The sequence below is a fragment of the Periplaneta americana genome, chromosome 2 (assembly GCF_040183065.1).
Source record: "Periplaneta americana isolate PAMFEO1 chromosome 2, P.americana_PAMFEO1_priV1, whole genome shotgun sequence".
Classification (NCBI taxonomy): Eukaryota; Metazoa; Arthropoda; class Insecta; order Blattodea; family Blattidae; genus Periplaneta; species Periplaneta americana.
Genome location: NC_091118.1, coordinates 77551956 through 77577131, shown reverse-complemented (window position 1 = coordinate 77577131; position 25176 = coordinate 77551956). Strand labels below are relative to the sequence as shown.

Here is a 25176-nt window from a genome sequence, read left to right as displayed (position 1 = left end):
TGTTTCAGATCATACTCTGCTCGTCTCCAGTATGTAATTTGCATGGCTGTCGTGGTGTAGAAGTCTTCCCCAGTGGAGCCCGTCTTTGCTTGCAGCGTGGCCTTCCATAGAAATTGTGTGCCCTCCCATCCATCAACATTATTTTGTCAGGATGCTCCCTGTTACTATTAATTTAAAGAAAGTTAAAATTCTATAATTTAAATATAGTACCTACTAAGACAACAAGCAAAGAAAATTTTTATTACAATAGTGCCTAGCAACTTTTGTTACTGAAATTGGAATATTACTTGGGCAAGAGAAATGAAAAATCCTTAGTTTATAAACATGTTTAATAATCAGTGTTGCAATGAGTAAACAAAATAAGATGTAATTTTAAAAATAAATGCTGTCATACTTTAATGAAAAATGTTAAAAAAATATAGCCTGTAAGAAAAATTAATTTGGAGATATAATTTAGGCCTACAGTCTTTACAAAACTAGAAAGGTATTGACAGTTCAGTGGCTTCGAGGCATCACCATGGCAACTGCTGAAACTAGCCAATCAGAGTCTATGGTGACAGGTCGGCGTTGCCCGTTGTTTCACAGCGAGCACGTGACAGCCAGCTGTTTTGTTTGGAAGAGTTGAATTTTTGTTTCTGTGTCGCAACAGATATTGGTGTTTGTCGTGGCTATTGTTTTCGTAGTTATTCCAGTGGCATGTGTATTTATGATACCGACTAAGGTATGCTAAGGTTAAAAGGATGCTAAGAGATGCAGAATCTTGCACAACAATGTTTCTTCTCTGCATACTGTTGTGAAGAATTTAGGTTTTAAATATAAAAAAAAAATCAGTGGCTGCAAGATGTTAATGGAGATAACTGAGAATATATTTGTTGTTTTTAATCATTCTTCATGGTTCTGTATGACAAACTTTTACTTAAGTATGCCTATACCTCGGAAAATCAATAATATTGCGTATGTCTATGTGAATTTTTAAAATTAATATCCATATTTTGAGTAATGTAACTTCAGTTAGTGATATGATTATAAAGCTATTAATTTCTTACACATTTTGTAGGACCGTCAGAAATAGGATCACTATCACCTTCCGCCTTATTTAAGTGATAAAATGAAATAGGCCTAATTGATTCCGCATCATTATTACTGATACTAATTGATGATATACTATATTCCTCACTATTTCCAGTCAATGTTACTTATGTCCCACCTACTATAGAGACACAGGCCAATTTTACACATATTTAGTATAACTAGTTGCTTCTTTGACAGGTTAGGTTTGGTTAGTTTAGGTTTTTGTTATAGCCTACCTTGCATATACGATTATAGCGCAACATTGGCAGTGATAAAAGTGAAATATTCGTTCAGTGGGCGTTGGATACTCTACATTCACCCTATTTCCTGTACTGTTCACCACATTATGACACTCAGATTTATTTAAGTCTGACACTTCTTCATGATATATTATTAGCTGATGTAAGGTAGTCCATGCAGCTAAAAACTCTTTCCTTTATATCTTCAATTTATAGCATGAAATATTGATTACAGTTTATACTAAGCTTATATATCGCTTGCACACTATGTACCATATTCACATTCACTCACTCTTTTATTACTTTTATTTTGTTGTTGTTGTTATTATTATTATTATTATTATTATTATCATTATTATTATTATTATATTTGTGTAGTCATAGATTCCATATGATACAAATTTACGAGTTCGCATCCGCAGCTCAATTCTGACATGCAGACAGGCTGCTCTATTAGTCGCATCGTACAACTTCACAACTTCGCTCTCTTCCCGCATGTGTGAGAGAGAACTGTCAATACCTTGCTAGTTTTGTACAGACTGTAGTCATTGTAATGTACCTTTAGTACCCTAACTGAAACATCACATTCCTATATATCTTGAGATATAGGCTACCTGAATCTTAACTCTCCAATTGTAAACCTACTTCTTAAAACTTGTTGAAAACGTAAATACTGTTTCAATCGTATGTGATTTAACAGAATTCTTTTTTCATGTAAAAATAGTTTTGTGAATATTTTGTCTCTTTCTCCCCACACCCCCAAAAAAATCTGAAAATCGGCTGAGTTCCCCTGAACCCGGTCTTCCCCCCCCCCCTCCTCCCATGGGCGAGACCTGCTTGCAGTTACAGTTGAATTGAATTCTACAAGAACATATTTTCTAACACTAGGCTATAATTATTTTTATTCGGTCTTTTTTTTTTACACAGCTAAGCAAAGTTGGAATAGTTATCACTTTAAAATGTTTTAAGAATATTTATCAGCAAACTTTGACATATATGTTACTGCGATCTATAGATTTTTCTGAATTTATTTTAACATACTTCACTACCATAACCTGTTCAAGAGACTTGAGAACCCATAAGCTAGTTAAAGAAATAATTTCAATTATAGTAAACTACATGTTATTGTTTTTGCGTCTTTTGTATCCTTAACTTTAATTTCTTTCTAAGAATCCTTATAACATCTAGAGCACACCTACAGTTTACATCATAGAATCGAGTTCTTACCTCCTATTCTTTGATCTTGTACTCCTAAGTAAGTGTTATTTGAGTACTTGTTATTGTTGGCAGGTCTGGCATTGTGCCTTTGAACCCGATGCTGTTGACCCCAAGAAAACAACCAACTTCATTGCAACTTGCGGAGGAAACAGTGTATGTCTGATAAATGTCAGGACTGGAGAAGTGACGGGAAAGTTCAATTCCAAGGATCAAAAGTATGTTGCCCTGATAGTGCTATTAACACTAAAGTAAAGGAAGAAGAGATAGGTGTATGTTTGAGCTTGTGCGGGAACGACTCGCTCCACACCTTCTCTAGCAGTTTATGACGTGAACAAAGAGACCTTTCTGTCGCTGGATTCAAATTCTAGTGGTTGTGTTCGTCTGTGATACTACTGTGTTATAGCTTGTTCGCAAATATATATATATATATATAATAAATAGTATTTTTAAATACTAATCATCCAAGTAATCACTACCATGTCTCAATTGAGGCCGGTTCTGGAAGAAGGGCACATACCCATAAAGTGCATTTTGAGATAATGATCTGCAAAGGTGTTGTGTTGCCAGTACACATTTCAAACACAACTTTGATTTCGTTCCTTATATTTTATATATTCATCGTTTGTTAATATGCCAATATGTATATATTACATTTGTAAACCTACCGATATTTTGTCACATAAGTAAGTACAGTAGGTACGACCTATGTGCCCTTTTTCCAAAGATACTTTTATTTGCTTTAAATAAACTTAAGGAGTAATGAAAACAAAAGAATAAACAAAGGTAAAACTATTTACAAAATAATTTCAAATAGAAAAAAAATATATATTAACATAAAAATACAATGATCCCATTGTATCTCAATGAATAGTACAGCAATAATAATAATAATAATAATAATAATAATAATAATAATAACAATAACAATAACAATAACTAATTAACCAACTTATTTTATGAAACTTTTATTATCTAGGCATAGGCATAGTACTACTTTGTTTTTCTATACATTATGAGATTTGAGGACAAATTCTAGCCATTTCGCGTCATCCTCGTTTAAGTGCTTAAATAGAGATCTTATGTCGTCAGCCTTGGCTTGGCTGATTGTTGGGAATGGAACAATCGTAGGTTTGATATCATTATACCTATTTCTATTCAGTCTGATGAAATAGTTGAAGAGGTTGTAATTTTCGGAGCACAGAAAAGTACCATCCACCTTGTATTTCACTTTAAAATACTTCATAATCGTAAATTTGCGTCTAGGAGATGGAGTCTTCATGAAATATGGCGTTATAGCTATATCCCACTCTTTTATAATAGTATGATCCATTATAACCTCAAAGTTACTAGGATGTTTTCTACATGTTGCTATAGCTTTCAACCATGGTTTTGCAGTTCCAGTCATTTCTTTCTTTTCATAGCAGATCTCACGAGTCCAAAGTTTCTGTCACATTGTGTAAATGAATGGCCACGAACAGGAAACATATGGATTATTTCAACCATCTGATATACCTTGGCGAACCAAGCAGAAAACTTCAGAAGCGTCGAATTTCTATTTGTCCTCTTGCGGCATCAGACATCATTATGACAGTTTCCACGTTAGGACATTTTTTAAGATTTATTTGAAGGCAGTCGTACAAAAACGATGCCACTGAATTAGCTTTCTTTTTTACTTGAGTTTCTATGAAACAATAGAAGTAGGAGTTTCCAAGAAGCAATAACAGAACAAAATTACTCCAAGTATCTTCCATTATTTAATAATAATAATTACAAGATAAGTTTTTAAATTGTTACACATAAAACACTATCACCAATAAGTACATACTCTATAGGTCTCAATCTGTAAACAGTCGAACCAACTGTACAACAGCTTACGGACAAAATGGTGTACCTGTGAGCAGTGAACTGGCGATGCACATGGGATGCTCGATGCTAGCATCATTGCATAAACAGTTCTCCTGCCTCGTTGAAGCATAGTCAAGAAACGAAAAGTGGTAGGTATATTCCTATGAACTCGAGCGGTCAATTAATGCAAGCTTTGGAAAAAGGGCACATAGGCCTATGTGCCCTCATTCCGGAACCCGCCTCAATTGAGTCTTGATATCAAAAGTCACACTAAATGCGTTATTTATCAAGTTTACTAGTTCTTGAAAGAAGTTCAAGATTGTCAGGACATTAAAAGTGTCCTATCATCAACGAAAACAGCCTCTGCCAAGGCGTGTGGTGTTTCTCTACGATCAGTTCAGAGAATTTGTGCAGAAGGGAGAACAGCAGAAAACAATGTTGTGGAGCCATCTTTTTTGTCTCTGAAGAAGACTGTAGAACATAAGAAGCCTGTTACTGATTTAGACGATTTCCAGAAGGATTTCATTAGGTGTAAAATTAAAAAATTTAATGACCAAGGGAAAAGGTGATAGAAGCTGTCAATTTCGTAGGCTGTAAGAGTTTGATGGGGAGCTTTGAATCAGTGGCAGCTCACAACCTCAAAAGTTGGTGAAGCTCTTTTATTAAGGAATATGGTGTACAACTTACCTATTTTTTGTAGATTAAGTTGATTCGTCTGTCTATGGAAGGAGAATTGTCACTGATGTCGTCATGAAATGGCTGCTTCTCAATCAGATCATGTAGCAAGTCCTTGTGAATGGAGATGCACGCCAATGATGTTAATCTCCCTTGTCCCATTGAATTGCGAAGATTTGTCTTTATGCAGTTGAGTGTAGAAAAACTTTGCTCCATGAAACGCTTGTTGGTGGTAATGTCACAATAAGGGAAAAGAGCCTATAGGTTTCTTCATTACCTCTTTGTTTTATCTTACAAGTTTTAGTGCTTGTATCAGGGGAAATGTTCTGGTACTCATGATCTGTATAGAGAAGCTCTAATTCTGTTTTCAAATGACTTACTTTGAACAAATTTGGGAAAGTCTTTTGTAGAGTGGCAAGAGCATTAGAAGGAAAAATATTTGAATACTGAAGAAATTTTAAAGTATTGGCAAAAGAGCAAAACTGACGCTGTTCTAGTGTTGACTTGCATAAAATGACGTCACGTATTTCAAAAATAATTGTTTGTACTTCTGAAAAAGTTCACCTTCTGACAGCTTATTTCCGCCCTGAAAATTTACCCCTTTCTTTAGCCTTTTCAAAAAAAAAAAAAAAAACTGGCAAAAACTTCATCTGTTTTCACAAAATCCATCCGAGTTCCATGCCAATTTTTTTATTCCAACTAACAAACAGAGCCAACAAAACAATTTTTCCAAATAAGAAGTACTGCACAGCCACTGATATTCACTGTACTACACACTTTTAAAATGTTTGTTGTAAGATCTTGCACCTTTCCTTTTCAACTTTTTTGCCAATATATTAATAACAAGTGTTGGTTTCCCCGCTAACAATTTTTTTTATTTTAGTCGGTTATTTAACGACGCTGTATCAACTACGAGGTTATTTAGCGTTGATGAGATTGGTGATAGCAAGATGGTATTTGGCAAGATGAGGCCACGTAATCAGCCCAAGCTGGGATAGAACCTGCGCCCTAGCGAAACTTCAGACCGGCAGGCAAGCGCCTTAACCAACTGAGCCACACCGGTGGTTTCCCCGCTAACACTACATCTCTTTCATCAACTTCAGTTCATCGCGAAAATGGTGTCTGTAACATGCTACACACTATATTGTTTATAGGATACATTCCTCGTTGTTAATAAAAATATTTGAGTCATCACTTTTAAAAATAATTATAAAACTATCACTAAAAATAAATAACTGCTTACTTAACTTAATCTTCTAATATATCGTTTTAGCAACAAGATATAACACAGTCACTCTATTCACACATCTCAACAAACTGAAATTAACAGGTACAAAGAAGTGTGAACACTGTGAAAGACAAGGAATTTCATCTCATTGTATTCGCGTGCTGTTATTTTCCTTTCAAAAGAGCCAAGTCAGGAGGTTGTAAGATGTTTGCAGCTACAAGAGAAATGTTTTGTCAGCGATTCAAGTAACCTCACAGACAGATTTTATAGAAATCTTACAAGGGTTCGTTGCCATGGTTACCCGTGAACAAATCCGCAAATTGAGAAGCTCTACCTCTGAAAGAGGGATATAGCTGCAATTGTCACCCTTCTCCACTCTGCGCCAACCATAATGACAATGGGACTAGTGTTCCATAATGCAGAATACCTAAGTGCAGAACATATCACAATGCAGAACGTAAAAGACAAAAATGAAATGAAATAAAATAAAATATTAAAATACTTGTAAATAAGTGAAGTTGCATTTAGTATGTATGTATGTATTTATTTACACTGCAAGTGGGCAAGCACCCGGTGGCAGTGGTATATACAATATTAACAATACACAGTTAAAATGATAAGCAATACACAATAAAATTTACAATACATAATAAAATTTACAACACATATACAATTTTATACACAATACAATAAGAATACACAATACAATTTAACACAATAATAATAAAACATAAAATAAAACACCTAATTTTACAACACAACCTACATGATTATGTATAGGTCCTACATAATTTTCAATAGTCTTTCACTTTACTCTCATCTCATTCCCTGTAGTGGCACTATGACGCATTTCACTGACACTTTAGCACACATTTCACTGACACTCTGTAACACATTTCACTGACACTATAGAACACATTTCATTGACGCTATAAATTATCACTGATCGGAACTGTTCACTGCACTGTAAAACCATAACTTCACTGACTCACCTCGCTTCACTGATACAACAGTTCAAATAAGTCAAATAATTGCATTCTTATGCATACTGTACTTATAAACAGAACTACATTTAAACTAAACATTTCTAGTCTACCGCCCTCTTACACGCTATTTTTAAATAATTTACAATTCAAACCAAGGAAGTAAACTCGTCAGGCTAGATAAATACATGCCACCTTAAAAAAAATTAAATGTTGAATGTCACCTTAATTTTAATTTTCACTTTATACACAACTCTTTAAATTATTCTTGAATCTCCTTAAGGAAGGACAGCCCTCAAAGACCGCTGCAGGTAGGTCATTCCAATCATTTATAGTTCTATTTAAAAATGAGAATTTACCTACATCCGTTTTCTGTTTCCTACATTTGATTTTAAAATCATGATCGTTCCTACCATAGTACGTTGGCTTTTCTAACCGAGCCGTTATGTCTACCCATGCTTTCTGACCTAGATGTGCTCTATACAATGATGTTATTCTAGTTTTCCTACGTCTGTTTTCCAAAGTTTCCCATTTAAGTTCTTTTATCGTATCGTTCCCATCTTCTCTTTTACCTTTAACAAATTTAGCTGCCCTATACTGGATTCTTTCTAAGGAATTTATCTGATATATTCTATAGGGATCCCAACATGTAGTTCCGTATTCCATTAACGGTCGCACTAATGTTAGATATGCTATTTCCCTCGATTTGGGGCTAGCCTTTCTCAAGATTCTCATAATAAAGTGAAGTGCCCTCCATGCTTTGCCTGTAACATTATCAACATGCTCTCCCCAAGAAAGTTTGGAGTTTAAATACACTCCTAGGTATTTACAACATTGTTCTTGCGGAATTACAACACCACTGAATTCGTAATTAAGAGTAGTTTCCTCTCGGGTTTTACAAAATGTAAAACAGTGTAAAACAGTAAACAGGTGAAGTGCCGCTTCACGAGCTTCACCCGAAAAACCGACCCTGCTTTGAATATAACTACAAGAGGAGCAGTGATGGCAGACGTTTTCTTGTGGAAAGAAACGACATTGTTACAGCACAAATCTTTTTCTTAAGGAAAATGCAAATCAAAGAATAAGAAACTCCGTGCCCAATAATTTATATAGATGAAATGTGAGTGAACCAAAACCACAGTAGAAAATATATATGAACTAATTCATCATCATCTGGTGGTCTTAAGATAGGCTACCCATTGAAAAGGGGTCACAACTAATTGTTTGCCATGCAGGCTCATTGAACTATGAATTTATGAAAGGGCAAAGATAGTATTTCAAGCAACACTGGTGACTACCATTAGCAAATGAACAGCGATGTGTTTAAAGAGTTGTTTATTGATCTTCTCCAGAGTCTGGAAGAAAGCCATGTCATCATCATGGACAATGCATTGTACTATTTTTGCATGTTGGAGAAAATTCCCACAACAAGTTCCGGGAAGTTATAAATTGTGTCCTGGCTCGCCAGTAAACAAATTTCTCATGATCCTCAAAAGTCCATTCTTGAATTACTCCAGATTGTGGATCAATGTAAAGGATTCTTCCCCAAAGTGTACAAGTTGGACAACATTGCTGCAGAGATGGATCATAAAGTAGTTTTGTCTACCGCTTTACCATTGTCAGTATAACCAACTCGAACTAATATGGACGACAGTAAAAGGATAGGTTGCAGAAAAAAATAAAACATTTAAAATTAAAGACGTTAGAATGTTGCTGGAAGAAGCTAACACACACTGAGAAAATACAGGAAGAGAAGTTTGTTAAAGAAGTAGCCAGGGATGTGATAATGGAAAGAATTGTAGTGAATTTAGGAAGTGACAGTTCTGAAGTAGACGTGATAAAGGCAGTGAATTTTGACATGTTTTCGAGGTGGTGGATTTTTTTAACATTGCAAAGTGAACTTTATATTAGATCTCTGAAAGTTTCACTGTATGTGGAGTTGATAATTACAGTATTTTTCCTTATATCGTATAAGTAATATCCCCTTAAATGCGAAGAAGTGAATAATTTGTTATGTAATGTTTATAATTACTGATAAAATTGACAAATTTTCAGACTGAGATGATGACGACTATGATAGTTATAATCATATAATAAAATGATACAAACACATTAATGGCAGTGCTTCTCATTATATTTAATGTTTTATTTGTTTATAATTAGGGACCGGATTTTTATGTAATATCAAGGTGTAAAATATGTACATATTTATGTAAGAAAAATAAGCTGAATATATACCAAAGTATATAAAATCATGAAAATATTTAATATCAGTATCTGGCAGATATAGGATAGGTAAGACTCTCTAGTTGTGATTTGATAGAGCACCCGACTTTATTACCGCACACTTGACACATTACTGTTTTTCCATCTGTAGTGAAAGCTTCGTCCATCGCAATCCATGATTTTATTTTTGTCGTTAGGGTTGAAGATGCAGGGGCTAATTTAGTTAGTTAAAAGCAGTAGATAAACTCACTTGCACTTTATACTGTAATTACTAAAACTAGAGAACTGAGTGAAATCAATGACACAACAGTACTGCAAGTACTTTTTCGCTGTACTGGATTAGGGGAAAATAAGAGGAGATGTGGGACATATGCATTTTAGCTGCCTACTAAAATCTTAAACTATAGGCATTTACAAACTGTTTGAAAAGTGACATTCCTGTCTCATGCAGAAGGGTAGGATTATTCCGGCCGAGAACCATACTTTCTAATTACTCGGAAGATCCCATTTCCGTATAGGTCTGCTAAATTTAAAGTAAAGAAGTCAAGCAATAACCTGAAAAGCTATTTATTTTAATCTTTCAACATTTTTCCAGTTTGTTCCTTTACTTCAGCTTCTTTTCAAAAGTCGGCTACTTTATTGCGGCTCATGCCAGACTTGACACGGGTTTTCCCTGGAAGAGTTAGGAAGAGGGTGGGTAAGGTTGCAAATTGCATGGGAACGACTTGTTAAGACGTGTGCAGAACAATTATAGTTGGAGACAAATCATGTCATCCTCATCCTACTTCACCGCATGAAGGCAACGGTACTTTCTGAGGGATTTTTACAATACAAGGTAGTTGTATGAGAAAGGATGCCTTTTGTTCACTCATATTTATAGTGGACAGTATGTGGGGTGAGTGCCTCTTTTACTTCCTGGAACTAAGAATGTTATGTTTCGTCCCGAAATATGTCCTTTCTTGCATAGGTAAAAAGGCTTTTTATTTGTGTATTTCAAATTGTAAACTTCCCCAGCAGAAGTTTTTTTCCCCCTTTTAGAGAAGTAAAAATGAATAAAACCCCTAAATATGTATATTTATATAATACCAAGCCATAATATGTAATGTGGGATAAATATGTAAAAATATGTAGTATCAAATTTTAATATATTAATGGTAATTACAAGATTCGCAAAGATTTGTTATTTATATACAGTTAGGTGGAAAGGAATATAATATGTAATTACATAAAAATCCAGTCCCTATTTATAATTTATACCCATCTTGATCAGAGTCGAAATTAATACATTTTACTGTTTCCACAATGTGTAACTTAAATGTAGACTTAATTCACAAACTACTTTAATAGTGCAAATCCACTTACTCTTCCTGTATTTAATTGTTGATGGATTGCAATAATACAGACACACAAACAAATTTAGACTGAACGAAACTCACCGCACAGAATCAGAATAGTGTCGAGTGCCTAATTTTATTTATAAAATATTTTTTGTGAGTCATACTTATTGCGTTGTTAAGCTAAGCCATTCATAAGTGTACTTCTAATATATTAGTATTTTTTTTATTACGAAACCCGTTCATGTTATTAATAATATGTACATTTTCTATACACAGTAAAAATATATTCACTTTTTTTGCACTTTAATTTGTAATTTTCTCATGATTCACAAAGTTGATAACATTATTTATTATTTTAATACAATATTTTGAAAACACATAAAAAACAAAATACTTGTGTGTAATGCTAAATATTTGATTTCTCTTATTAAGTTTACATTACATTGTAGTTATTACATTTGAATTCGTCGGAGCTAAAAGACATTATGTCAAAAAATCCCATTTTTATGTTTTTATTTAATTAGAGGTTTAAAAGTAAGCTGCATCAAATGGTGGAGAAAAGAATTTTGTCAGACTTCTCCTTATGCTAGGAATCACTATTCATACCAGGGCATACGGAGGAGAAAAGCATTATGTCACTGACAACATGGCATTCAGTGCCGGACATTGTGAGCTGTGTGGCAGCACTGAGGTAATATGACTCACGCTTGTTATAATTTCACGTGTAAATATCGCACTCAACAATGAACATACTCTTTTTAATTTTCAATACTTATTCTGTTAGTTATATTGTGTGTTATAGTTTATTTTGTGTGGTGATTTTGTGAGAAATGTTTCCAAAAAGGAAAAGAAATTAATCTAGTCACAAAAGGAATGTTGTTAAAAATGCTGTTGTTAAAAGCTTGGCTGATGTAAATTAATGGTGGACCACAAGTAAATGAAAACAAGATAAGACTACAAATTACTGCAAATGTAATATTACAAATTATATCACTTAATTTCGTACTACAGAACTTATGAAGAAATATATCCAATTTTGATGTTTTGAAACATTTTAGTGAAGATGAAAAAAATTATATTCTGATAAGTTTAATACCTACAAAATAAAAACCACATCATGATAAGAATGTGCATATCTTTAACAGTCAAAGAAAGATTTAATACAGGCATTCTTATCTGTCATGTGACACAAATTTCGGCGATTTAAAAAAAACAAACTTAACAAGTTTGACAGAGCGCACAAACCCCAAGAATATGTAGAACTTGCAGCAAATAGCAAGAAGTAAGTTGAAGTTCATGTTGTGGACCAAGGTGAAATATTAAATTTCGATACCTGGTGGCGTAAACTATTCAAGAAAACCACTATCTCTAATGAAACTAAATTACTTGAAAGAAACAAAAGCAAGTATTCTCTCCTGCATGTTTTAAACAGTTTATATATGGTGTTAAAAAAAGTATCCAATATTTTAGGAGGTGCTAGTATGCATCAAAACAAGAAAATGTCTAATAAACATGGGTTCTACAACACATACTCTCTGAGATGTGAACACTTGTTCATAAGAGCTGTTCAGTGTGACGTCCATTCATGGCAATGCATTCCTCTGTCCTTTGGCGTAAGGAATCACTCACTCTTTGAATTTGTTTTAATATGTTAATAAGAAAGTCCTGATAATCATCCCCAGTTAATCTCTGTGGTAGCACGTGTGGCCCTATTAATCTGTCACTAAGAACGCCTGCCCATACGGTGATTGAGAATCGGTGCTGATGCCTTGTTTCTTCAACTGCATGGGGATTTTCATCTGCCCACACATGCTGATTATGAAAATTCACAACACCATCTCTGATGAATCCCGCTCAAGTCTGGTTGCAACCAGACTTTTGTTTTCAGTATTCCTTGCGACCTATCAGTATTCCATGCCAGGGGTTTAAATTACAGTATGATTATCTGGTAGTCTGCTGTGTTGTAGGACCGAGAAATACATTGCCATAAATGGACGTCACATTGAGCACCTCCTATGAGCAAGTGTACAGAGTTAGAAAGTATGTGTTGTAGGACTCATGTGCATTAGACATTATTTTCTTGTTTTGATGCATACTATCACCTCCTAAAATACTGGATACTTTTTTTAACATTCTGTGTATTTCAGATTTTACAGTTTCTTCAATGAAACAGACACTCTCTCTGAAAAAGTCAGAGTTAAACATTCTTTGCACAAAGTTTCAAGATAAAACATATTATGATGGAAAAGTACAAACCAATTCTAAAAAGATACAGGATATTAAAATATTAGTTAAATGTGTGAAACCTAAGGCACAGAGTTTTTAAGAAAAAATTCTGAAATAGCCTGCAGGAGATACTACCGCCAGGAGAGGAGATGATAACAGATCAGTAATGGATAGAGAATATAACATATAATGTATTTGAACAGCTTTTTTTTTTGCTAATCTTTTAAATATTTTTTTTTTAAATAACGACTTGACGACTTTTTATACAAGTAAACCTATTATTATCTAGCAGGTATTTGTTATTAATTTTGAGTACCTATAGTTTAAAAATTGAATTATTATGTTTAGTATTACTATTGGATAAACACAACAGACTACTTCTTAACACTGTTTAATATTCTATAACCATATTTCGGTGAATAAAAATAGAGATGTATAAAATTTCAAACTGATTCCATTACTGGAAATCAATTTCCGTGCTAAAAGGCATTATGTCAGTTTTATATAAGAATTATTTTTAAATGATTAAACAACTCCAAATATTTATCCATTATTGAAAACGTTGTGTCTGTCAGTACTCTACAATACTGAATGAGTGAAAAATGTGTACAAAAAAATCTTTTGATTGAAGATATAACATTTTTTCCTTCTCCTGAAAACTTGTAAAAACTGACATAATGCCTTTTAGCTCTGACTGATTCATTTGTGAAATGGCTAACTTGCGAAATATTATAAATGATATTATCTAAAGTCTGATTAGTGTAATATGTTAATATTCAACGATATATGCAATGGAGGGAGAAAGAGAATTGGCCACCATAACCCCTTATCTCCTGGCTTAGTTACCTCATGAATGTTCGGACAGTTGACTAAACAAAACAACAATATTCAGTAAATCAGGTATTTGTAATTACTAGAAATCACATTATTTTATTTGTTCTTTTAAGTTTTCCTATAGTGCAAAACGTGTGAACAGAGGAGTAAGTTATTTGGGACAGGACCATACTCCAAGTAGGTTCTGAGAGGAGTGTATGAGTCAGAGTAGTGAATGAGGAATTCACCCTACCTGCCTATTTATTCTGCCCCTAGTATAGCATGACCTTCCACGAAATATACATGAACAGCAGGGTAAAATTTCAGTCGACATTCCTATGCCTCTTCTCACAAAACGACATTAATTTAATATATGTCAGTATTCATGTAATAAGTTGTATGGTCTGGTTATTAGTTTACTGAATGTTCTTTGCTTCCTAGCTGATAAACTTACTGGACACCAAAAATCCCGTATTGACGGATATTATGTCAATGTTTTTTTTTTTTCTTTTATTCTTTTCCCTTGCGCTTTATATTGATATTGTACTGTAGAATTATGATAAGAAACAGTCACTTTTTTTTTATAATTATTTAGCCCATCATAGCGCTACATATATACCCCAAAAAGTGTGTTTTTGTCATTAATTTTTTATTTGTTGAGTATATTTGTGTTTAATAAGTGGTGGAAAAACTGTTGAAATTATGTTTGATTGTTTTTACTGTGTGTTTAACTTATTTTGGGTAATTTCCGAGAAGACCATTTTTTACAAGGTTTGTGACAAGGTTACTGGATTAGTTGAGGGAATATCTAAGTGATGTGATTTCAATGATTTAAGATCATTGAACTCTTTTCACATATTCCTCGGCCTCACGTTACTTAGATAACCCTTCAACCACCCCACTAACCTTGTCACAAACCTTGTAAAAGACGTCTTCTCGGAAATTACCCAAAATAATAATTTCAACAGTTTCTCCGCCACTTATTAAACACAAATATACTCAGCAAATTAAAAATTAATGACAAAAAACACTTTTTGGGGTATATATGTAGGACCATGACAGGCTCAATAATTACCCTTTTTTTAATTAACATCAATGTCTTTAGAAATGTGACAACGAAACATATAAATTTAAATCTCTAGCTGCTTCTGTTTCAGTTAAAAGTAATTTTATTTTATTCCCAAGCAATAGCTGTGTATGGTTATTGGTACTTACAATAATTGTTGTTTGATTGTGTGTAGAATATGTGAAGATGTGAAAAATGTTTCTAATCAGAAGGAGTGATTCTCCTCCACATGAAGCAAAGAGTATGTGTTGCATTTAGAAAAATAGAATTTTTAATTAATATTTGTATGAACACACCTTTTCCAATTACCGCTTCCCAATTTGTATCATTAATGTCCCTTCTAAATTTTATTAGTATAAAGAAGTTAATGGTTAGTAGGCCTAACATAACAGCTTCAGTGGTGTAAGATTAAGGAATTTCTCCTTTTACTGTGCTTTAACGTGGTAATATATTACCTGAAATGGTGCTCACAGATTTCTCTCTCTCTCTCTCTCTCTCTCTCTCTCTTTTTCATACTCCCTTTCTCTTCCTCTATTTCTCTCCCTCCCTTTTTCTCTCTTAGAAGTTCCTCATATTTTCCTCGAGTTAAATGTTGCAACTATCTCTTATTTATATTCTGAAAACCTGGCAACCCTAGCTGAGATATACAATTTTAACATGAAATATTATAAGGAAATCCATACCTGATATTATTAGTGGCGCTGCAATCTATTATTTTCGATGTGAGAAGGTTAAGGAGGAGGGAAGACAGGAAGGATGGTTTGGGTACAAAGCCATCTTCTGTTAACCAAGCTTATATATGTTTAGATTTCGTCAAACTTTGAATAGCTGATGATGTCGTACAGGCGAAAACATTCATGAATATCTTTTTCAAGATATATTAGCATATAATAAATTTGCAAATTGATAAATCATATGCTTGAGCATTTGAATAAATTTATTATCGTGAATAGATTTATCTGAAAATCAAAAATGAATTGTAAAACACTTATATTTTTTCCCTTGTAAGAATACATTGTCACATTTGCTCAACAACAGCCGAGTTGTTAACCAGATTCTGTATTCTTATCACAGAATTCACTTCTAGAGTAAAAGCATGTAAACATTACCACTTTTTGATAGCAGATTGACATTGATTTTTATTTTCTGTTAATGATTTTATTGCCAAAGGTAATGATTACAAAATCTTCATGCATTCATAGTATAAACCTGTCCGGAAATGCATTAGGGAAGCTGATGGCTTTTGAAAATCACTTTTATTTCTTGTATTTCTTTGTTTCTTGAGAATTGATCTTAATTATTTACAGAGAACGTTATTAGGGAAAGTATATACCGCATTTGCATGGTAGGGTCAGTATGTCGTACTTCTGAAGTATGAAAGAGAGTCAATTTTATATTCACCGACTGTTAAACAAACATTGTTCTTTTGTAAAATAAAAATCGCTTTCCTGTCACAGAAGTTACCTAAAGAAATTAGATTATACCAGTATTTCATAATAGAATGAAAATAATCAATATATATACACTGACGGAAATTGAAAAACAAACACTATAAAGGACCCATTTGATAAAAATCGTAGTCTAAGATGGTGATACCAGAGCATCGTATTATATTGTTATTAATGGTGTAAGATCGTAAAGTAATGTCATGAAACAGCAGAAGGTACTGAAGCGGCAAGGGAGTATAGTCAGTGTGTTTACTCTCAACAGAATCGAACAAGTTCGTTATCTGTAGAACCCGGATGTTTGGCAAAATGCCTTTTTTACTGGGTGGAAGTAAATCATTAGTCGCATAGATATAAATGTGATTTGGAGTAAATCAAAGTGATAGGCCCAATTTTTATTTTGCCTTTGAATGTCTAAACCAGCCATGAATATTGTTAAACCAGAAATAAATAAAATAAAAATATTTAATCAATCACTAAAAATGGCTTTTTTGTCATTTTAAAGCAATATTTCTTGTTTATTTGCAATTTTCTAATTAATTGTAATGTAATGTGTATGAAATTTAAATATTTGAAACAAGACTAACTTTAATAACAATAGTAATTAAAAGTAATTTATTTTGGTGTTTAATCTGCTAATAATTGTGCTTTGATACTATGGTGTAATATGAATAATGATCGACAATCTACAGTTACAAATATAATATTGTCATGTCTTCACGATACCAGTGATATAATTTTAAATATTAAGTTCGTTCTCATAGAAGTTGTCATATAGAATTTTCAATTGTTTGCTCTCATATTTTCAAATCTTACTGTTACAATTTTGTGCTACACATGTTTATTATTGTAGGAGAAAGAAATTTGAGCGAGGTACAGTCAGCTATTGTCGGGTGACAGAAGGTATAAGATCGGTTAGTAGAATGCCTAAATTCAGTAAACCATTGAAAGAAGATACCGGTACTTAACATCTCAGGAATCTTCACCCCAACTTGAAAGACTTCTCTCTCGTTAGTTCTTTGCTCATAGTATCACAACAAACCAATTCAGCTTCGAACATTCTAAAAAACTGCTTCAAAAAGGAACAATTCTACTGTAATGAGACCTTCCAAGTCGGACATTCAAGGAAAAGTAATAGATTTTTCAAAATAGGTTTCATCTATGCAATATAAAATCGACAGTGAAGATGTAATTTCTTATCTGATGGCCAAATATAAAGATTAGAATTTAGGTCATACTGGTGTGTTAACATTAATGCTAGTTTTTATTTTCTGTCTTCTTAGGTTTACAAATCTGTTTTCCTGCAGTTCAGATTTTTTTTACTCTTGCAATGTAACAAATGTGGCATCTTTTTGTTTTACATACACTTTATATAAAATTAAAGAATTGTATGCAGTATCAGCACCCAATTTTTAAGGGGCACATCACTGCAGTCTGGTTACAGTAAACCATTAGTAAAACATTAGCTCTTGAATATTTTCAGCAAACTAATAATAAAGGTGAAACTACAATAGCTAAGGGTTTAATTTGTCAGTTATGGTGAACTCGCATTATTTCATGAAACTGATTAACTTGTCTATTTTGTACCAACTTCATATGGTGTTGTCAAATAAAGAGTGAAGTACACAAATTTAAAGTTTCCCTAATAATTTGATCGAAATGGCACAATACTTCGAACGATATAATTACAAGTAAGATAAGAAATACGCACCTCTTTCTTTAATGCGAGATGAAAACATATTTAAGTGCACAAGTGTAACAAAGTTGTGGCTTTAGGAAATACAAGTACCGGTATTATGTTGTTAGCAGACAGAAACTTATGTTTACGAATACATTTGCAAACTATATATTGTTTATAAGCTATGCAATGTTAATTCTAAACAAAATTTTATGTTGCAAGAGGTTTTTAAGCCCTAAAGTAGAAGTATAATTTACCATGACAAACACCTGAGTAGAGAGCAATCAATTTTTTCATGGTACTTTTTATGGACCAGCTAATGAAAACCCAGTGGTGACGCTGTGCAAGACAATGCATTGCTCTACACAAACCAGAAAACAGAGGTGGTGAACTTTTAGAATACATTATAGATTTATTAATTTGTCCTACAGAATAATATCCTCCTCAAATATTAATTTTAGAATATATCAATGGGCTTTCCAAAATTCTACAGAAAGAAGAATATGATAGTGGGAATGATAATTCAGGCTATAAATGGTGCAGTAAACATCTGGCATGTGAAAAGATGTGACACATTTTGAAAATTAAATGTGGAATAATGCACTCTTGCCAATAGCTTGGGCATCAAAGTACCTGGAAGAGAGGTATGAAAGTGTACCCAGTAAGTTCAATGACACCTTAATTCTATAACTAGGTACAGAAAAACTTTGGAATGGATACAAAATGAAAATACAGAAGACTGCTTTTGAGGTATTGGATCATATGAATTCTGAGTTGAAGAGAAGATTTGAACAGCACAATGATTACATATCTAGAGCTATGAATCCAAGAACTGCATGTTTTTTAAATATGGATTATGCGAGTTAGTTCATACAGCAGTACAAGAAGTACCTGGCTATAAGCAATAAATTGAAATATGAAATGGAAATAGCCAAAAATTCCTTTTCTCAATTTAATGGGACAACACTCGATTTCTTCTCGAAAGTAAATTAATAGCTTATCTGAACTGAATACATTAATGCGCTTCCTATTAACACATTGTCTGTTACCAGAGCTAGTGCCAAACGAAGTTTTTCTTCAATGAAGAGAAAAAACATATCTGAGATCAACAATGAATACTCAGAGACTGTCGAATCTGACGCTGTTATCCATCGAGTAAGAGTGTTTGTTCAAAATATATTTAAATATTTTTTAAGAGTTTCAATTGATTTTCCCTTAATCTGTAATTGTTATTTCCAAAGTATCACATCTAATTGGTTCCAAAATTCATTATGGTGTCCTTTTTACATACGTCTATGCTGCACACCCACTTTTAGGAACCTGAAACTATCACTGATTGTATGCACAAACCCATTGTCATTTAGTCAACTGTCCGAAGACAGGTTTGAACATCATAAGTGACAATAATAAGGCATCACTCATGCGGTAACTAAACAGGAGATAATGGGGTAGAGTGGCCAGTTCCTTTCCCCCTCCATTGCATACATCGCTGAATAATAATATATTACACAAATCAGACAAAAGATGCATACAAACAATATTGTTCTTCCTCACACATATCGTGAAGTAAGATGTAGATATTAGCCAGAACCTCAATCAGAGGTAATCGATATGTCAAAATATTAAGAAAGTCTGACTCCATCCCCTGAGGGACGGAGTTGATAAGACCTGTTAAATATGGAAAAATAAAAACTATGTGACTTGTAGTTTTATTGACATTATAGTTCTGCTAGGTTAACTAGTTTATTATGTAATGGAATTTAACTTGTAGATGATGTGATAGTTTTTACATTTTTGTAAACCAGTAGTCTTCAACATAAATTAATATTTTAGTGGGAAAATATTTGTTTTTATTAAATTAGTGACACCCAAAAAGATTATTCTATTTGACAATCTATTATTAATGTCAGCAACATGTTTCACTGGCCTAATCTGCGCCACTGAGAACAGACATTAGTTCAAACACTCATAATGCCGCACTTTGACTATTGTGACGTGTTGTTCACTGACTTAAGAACAAATTACGTGTTCATAATATGTGTATAAGATGTGTGTGCAATGTCCTATGATACGATCATATTTCACTGTTTTTCGAATCTTTATCTTGGCTCTGGCTCAACAATCGCAGAACTTTACACTGTCTTTCTCTTTTATTTCAAATTCTGTGCACCTGAACCCCAAGTTATTTGTCCTCTCGTCTTGTGTATTTATGGTCAAACCCTAACCTAAATACTCATTCTCAGATCACCAGTACATTGAGTATACCTCATCATAACACTTCCCAATACTCTTCATCATTCACCGTTTCAATTTCTTGTCGTTGGAACTCCCTACCTCATACCTTAAGGGGCTGTCAGACATTTACTAATTTCAAAACCCGGTTGTCAGCTAGACTGGTTTGACTGAGATTCCCTAAAATATAATTTTTTTCTAATATATGATTTTTATTTTTAATATAGGGTGACCAGATTCACATCGATAAAAAAGAGGACACAAAGCTTCGAAAGGAGGGACATTGTTCGAAAAAAGAGGACAGAAACTATGTACTTAGATTTAGACCTAGGCCTCTATTATACTATAAATTATGTTAATATCTATTTTATTACAAAATATTTACAGTACAGATTTAGGTTTATATCATACTTTAAAGTATGTTAATATTACAAAATAATTACGATAATACTTAGTAATAATGATTTTACAGATAGGTACATATGAAAATCAAGGGAACTGTAATTATTAAAGAGGGCAGAAAATATATATTAAGATTTAGGCTCAGATCTATATTACACATCACAAATATTCAGTGTGATCTATTTCAAGTGATTATTAGTTTTAAGACCATTTATAATTTGAGAGTGCAAGGTTCTGGATATTTGCGATGAAACTTAAACATTCACTTTTTAACACATTTTACAGAGTTTTTATTCTGCACATAACCTTTTACTAGAAGTTGCATTAGAATGACAAACTACTGTGTGGACATGTGCTGTTTCACTGTAAAGGTCACTCTGCATATGTTGAAGAAAGTACTGGTAATAGCTTCTTGCATTGATGTGTACTGTAACCACTCTCAAATTATTAATGAATCTCTCTGTATTATCTAAATATCTAGAACATGACTTTTCACACCAGAAACCTGAATTCACGTTGAGATTAACCAAGAGGGAGGTCTTTAACTTTTTCTCGCTGCTATAAGAATTTCTTATCAGATCAGCAGGGCTGGGTATTTATGGAGATCGCGATAATCACGACATAATAGATATACAATAGATTTTTACTAATCTTTACAAATTAAGTGATTCTGATTAATAATATGTCGATAAAACAATCGCGACAAATCGCGAAATAGAGTTCTAATAGCAAAATATGAACACATTCGTGAATTATTACTATTGCATCGTTTTATAGCAAATTTCATATTCTGAGTTTTTTTTCGGATTATTTTTTTTTTTCACTTGATTTGTTATATATCCAAAGAGACTACATTTCATGCTATTCCAGGTGTTTTGATTACATTAGTGAACTCAAAAGACGGAGAATTCAACATTTCACTAATAATTTGAAAGTGTTAATTTGAGGGCTGCAGGTTTTCTTTTTCGTTTTTAATGAATGTGTGTTAAATACAGTCTCAATCCAACAAATATTGTCTATTGGCTATACCACACCTTCACTAGAATCCAACGAACCTTTAATCTTAATTATTTGGAAAGTAATACTCATACCTAATTAATACTCCAATTCCAAACTAATTGTATTTTCCAAAATTTCCATTAATCTCTGCCAAGAGTACAAATCAATCTCTGCCGACCCAATATTTAAAAAAAAAAAAAAAAAAAAAAAAAAAACACGAATGATAAAATGAATCTCCATAAATATCTGCCCCTGCAGATCTGCCACTTGATTTGAAAATAGATTTTTAAAATAGTCACATATAAACTAGGCCTATGCATACTTTCTCATATATTTTAGCAATAAATAATTAATCTTCTTTTCTAATGAAATTATATCGAATTATTTGTTCAGTCTGCTACCACAATTTATTTCGAATTCGTCTTCTTTGGAATGCAAGAATTATGTCTTAGATATTGAAACTCATTTAGTTTATGTGTAACATTGTTCTATTCAGTATAGGGGACTCCTTCTAGGAGAAAGATTCGCTCCAGCACCAGGGATCGAGCCAGGGTCCTTAGTTCTACGTACCAAGTACTCTCACCATTGAGCTATGCCGAAGTTCAATCCACAGCACTGGATCGAACCCCTCTCCAATGTTTTTCCCTTTGTGGCCTGACTCCAAGTTGGGCATGTATGCTGACATTTTATATTAAGTCAACTGCCATTTTTTCTTCTAATATTAATTGTTACCATAACAGATGTATTCTGTAGGACCAAAAATAATAATCTTTACGTAGGTTCTTCGAGCAACAGTGCATATTACTGTGGAATCTGGCCACCAAGTCACTCAACTGAGTGCGCTCCTTGTATAATGACAATTGACTTAATATAAAATGTCAGCATACATGCTCAACTTGGAGTCAGGCCACAAAGGGAAAAACACTGGGGGAAAGGAGTTCGATCCGGTGCTGTGGATTGAACTTCGGCGTAGCTCAATGGTGAGAGCACTTGATACATAGAACCAAGGACCCGGGTTTGTTCCCCGGCACCAGAGCAAATTTTTCTCCTCTAATATTAATTGTTACCATAACAGATATATTCTGTATGATCAAAAATACTAATCTTTACGTAGATCTTAAATGTTGTTCTGAAGACAACTTGGATCTACATTGTTTTAGGATGACGATGATGCTTAGCAGACAAATGGTGAAATATTTATAGGAAAATAACAATATTCTGCAAAAACCTGCATCAAAGACTGTCTTTGTCCACAACAAAGTCCACACCTGTGGAGTAACATTTAGCGCATCTGGCCGCGAAACCAGGTGGCCTGGGTTCGATTCCCGGTCGGGGCAAGTTACCAGGTTGAGGTTTTTTCCGGAGTTTTTCCTCAACCCAATATGAGCAAATGCTGGGTAACTTTCGGTTCTGGACCCCGGACTCATTTCACAGGCATTATCACCTTCATCTCATTCAGACGCTAAATAACCTAAGCTATTGATAAAGAGTCGTAAAATAACCTACTAAAATAAAATCCACAACAAATGCCACTTAGTTTATTCTTGACATTGAAAGCAAACACTCTAGCCTTTAGTCTACTGTTACACTAATTTGAAAAATAGTTCTAATACAGTAATTGCTCTTGTGTATAGAGAAATACTGCCCAGCTAGGAGAACCCAAGAATGAACCCTTCACACATGATGTCATAAGATGAAAGCACTACTAGTTGTTTTAAAAATGTTACCTCCTATACTCGCATTTAAATGTAATTGTTTACATACATTCACTATCAGGAGACGAGTCACTGCAACTTTATAAATCTGTATATTGCACATGCCCTCCAGCTGACATTGTCTTTCCTGTGTTGCAGGGAGATGTTCTACTCTGTGGCATGGACAACACTACTGGTGGAGTCTGGAGACCCTCCTCAGATAAACGTGCTGGCAGCTGCAGGAGCAAGGAACACTCTGCACCTTATCCACCCTGAAGGTGGTGTGGCTTTCCATGAGCACCAGTTCTTAAGGTCGAAAAGAGTCAATGTCAGCAGCCTGATGTTCCACCCCAAGCAAGGAAACATTCTCTTTTGTAAGTTCTTTCACACAAGACACATACTTAAATTAGCTACAAGAGATTCTGTTTAGGTTTTTATGCAGCTGATTGCTGTCTTCTAAATTTCAATCTTCATAGTTGCCACCCTGTACAACCTCTCTTCCAGTTGTTGGTCCTTTAGTTTTTTCAGTTATTTATTCCATGACTGACTGGGTCAGGCCCTCTCCTTTCTGCCAGATGGTGTCCATTTGTATAGTTTTTTTTGGGCCACCTGCTATGGTTCACAAGAATCAGGTAGCCAAACCAATTGAGACTTCTCTGAATCCTGTCATTCACATACTCCTCAGCAGTCTTAATGATTTCATTTCTTATTCTGTTTATTTTGAAGATTTTCGCTGTTCTTCATAAGAAATCCATTTCTACTGCTCTTCTCCTGTCTTTCATTCGCTTCCCAAAATCTCATATTTGCCTTCCATAGGATAGAATATTTATGCAGAAGACGTGACTATGTTAGGAGAAAATCCACGAATGATTAGGGAAAATATGGAATCTTTACTTGAAGCAAGTAAAGCGATAGGTATGGAAGTGAACCCCGAAAAGACAAAGTAGGCTATATGAGTATGTCTCGTGACCAGAATATTGTACGAAATGAAAATATAATAGTTGGAAGAGGTGGAAAAATTAAAATATCTTGGAGCAACAGTAACAAAAATGAATGACACTCGGGAGGAAATTAAACGCAGAATAAATATGGGAAATGCGTGTTATTATTCGCTTGAGAAGCTTTTGTCATCTAATCTGCTGTCAAAAAATCTGAAAGTTAGAATTTATAAAACAGTTATTTTACCTGTTGTGCAGTATGGTTGTGAAACTTGGAGAGAGGAACAGAGATTAAGGGTGTTTGAGAATAAGGTTCTTAGGAAAATATTTGGGGCTAAGAGGGATGAAGTTACAGGAGAATGGAGAAAGTTACACAAAGCAGAACTGCATGCATTGTATTCTTCACCTGACATAATTAGGAACATTAAATCCAGACGTTTGAGATGGGCAGGGCATGTAGCACGTATGAGCGAATCCAGAAATGCATATAGAGTGTTAGTTGGGAGGCCGGAGGGAAAAAGAACTTTGGGGAGGCCGAGACGTAGAGGGGAGGATAATATTAAAATGGATTTGAGGGAGGTGGGATATGATGATAGAGACTGGATTAATCTTGCACAGGATAGGGACCGATGGCGGGCTTATGTGAGGGCGACAATGAACGTGCGGGTTCCTTAAAAGCCATTTGTAAGCAAGTAAGGACAGAATATTTCCCACCATAGTTCTACCAATGTGTACTTCCTTTTTTTATTTTATACTCATCTCACTAAATACCATTCAAACATTCAGCCACCTCTTCTAGCCTTTTGTACTTTCGTAATGACCAGAGGATTTTCAGTAGGGATGATGGATTTGGCTGAAAGT

General features: G+C 33.9%; 1 protein-coding gene across 2 annotated transcripts in view; it reads left to right on the top strand.

Moving 5' to 3' along the window:
* LOC138694358 (leucine-rich repeat and WD repeat-containing protein 1-like) overlaps positions 1-25176 on the top strand; it is a 62627-nt gene that overhangs the window by 1614 nt on the left and 35837 nt on the right. Inside the window, exons 2-3 of one of the 2 annotated variants that reach the window (XM_069818008.1) lie at positions 2601-2743; positions 23537-23751. In XM_069818008.1, the coding sequence (XP_069674109.1) occupies positions 2601-2743; positions 23537-23751 (358 nt within the window). Of the gene's footprint in view, positions 1-2600; positions 2744-11338; positions 11514-23536; positions 23752-25176 lie in introns of those variants that run through there. The other variant, XM_069818009.1, reaches the window with a different exon arrangement.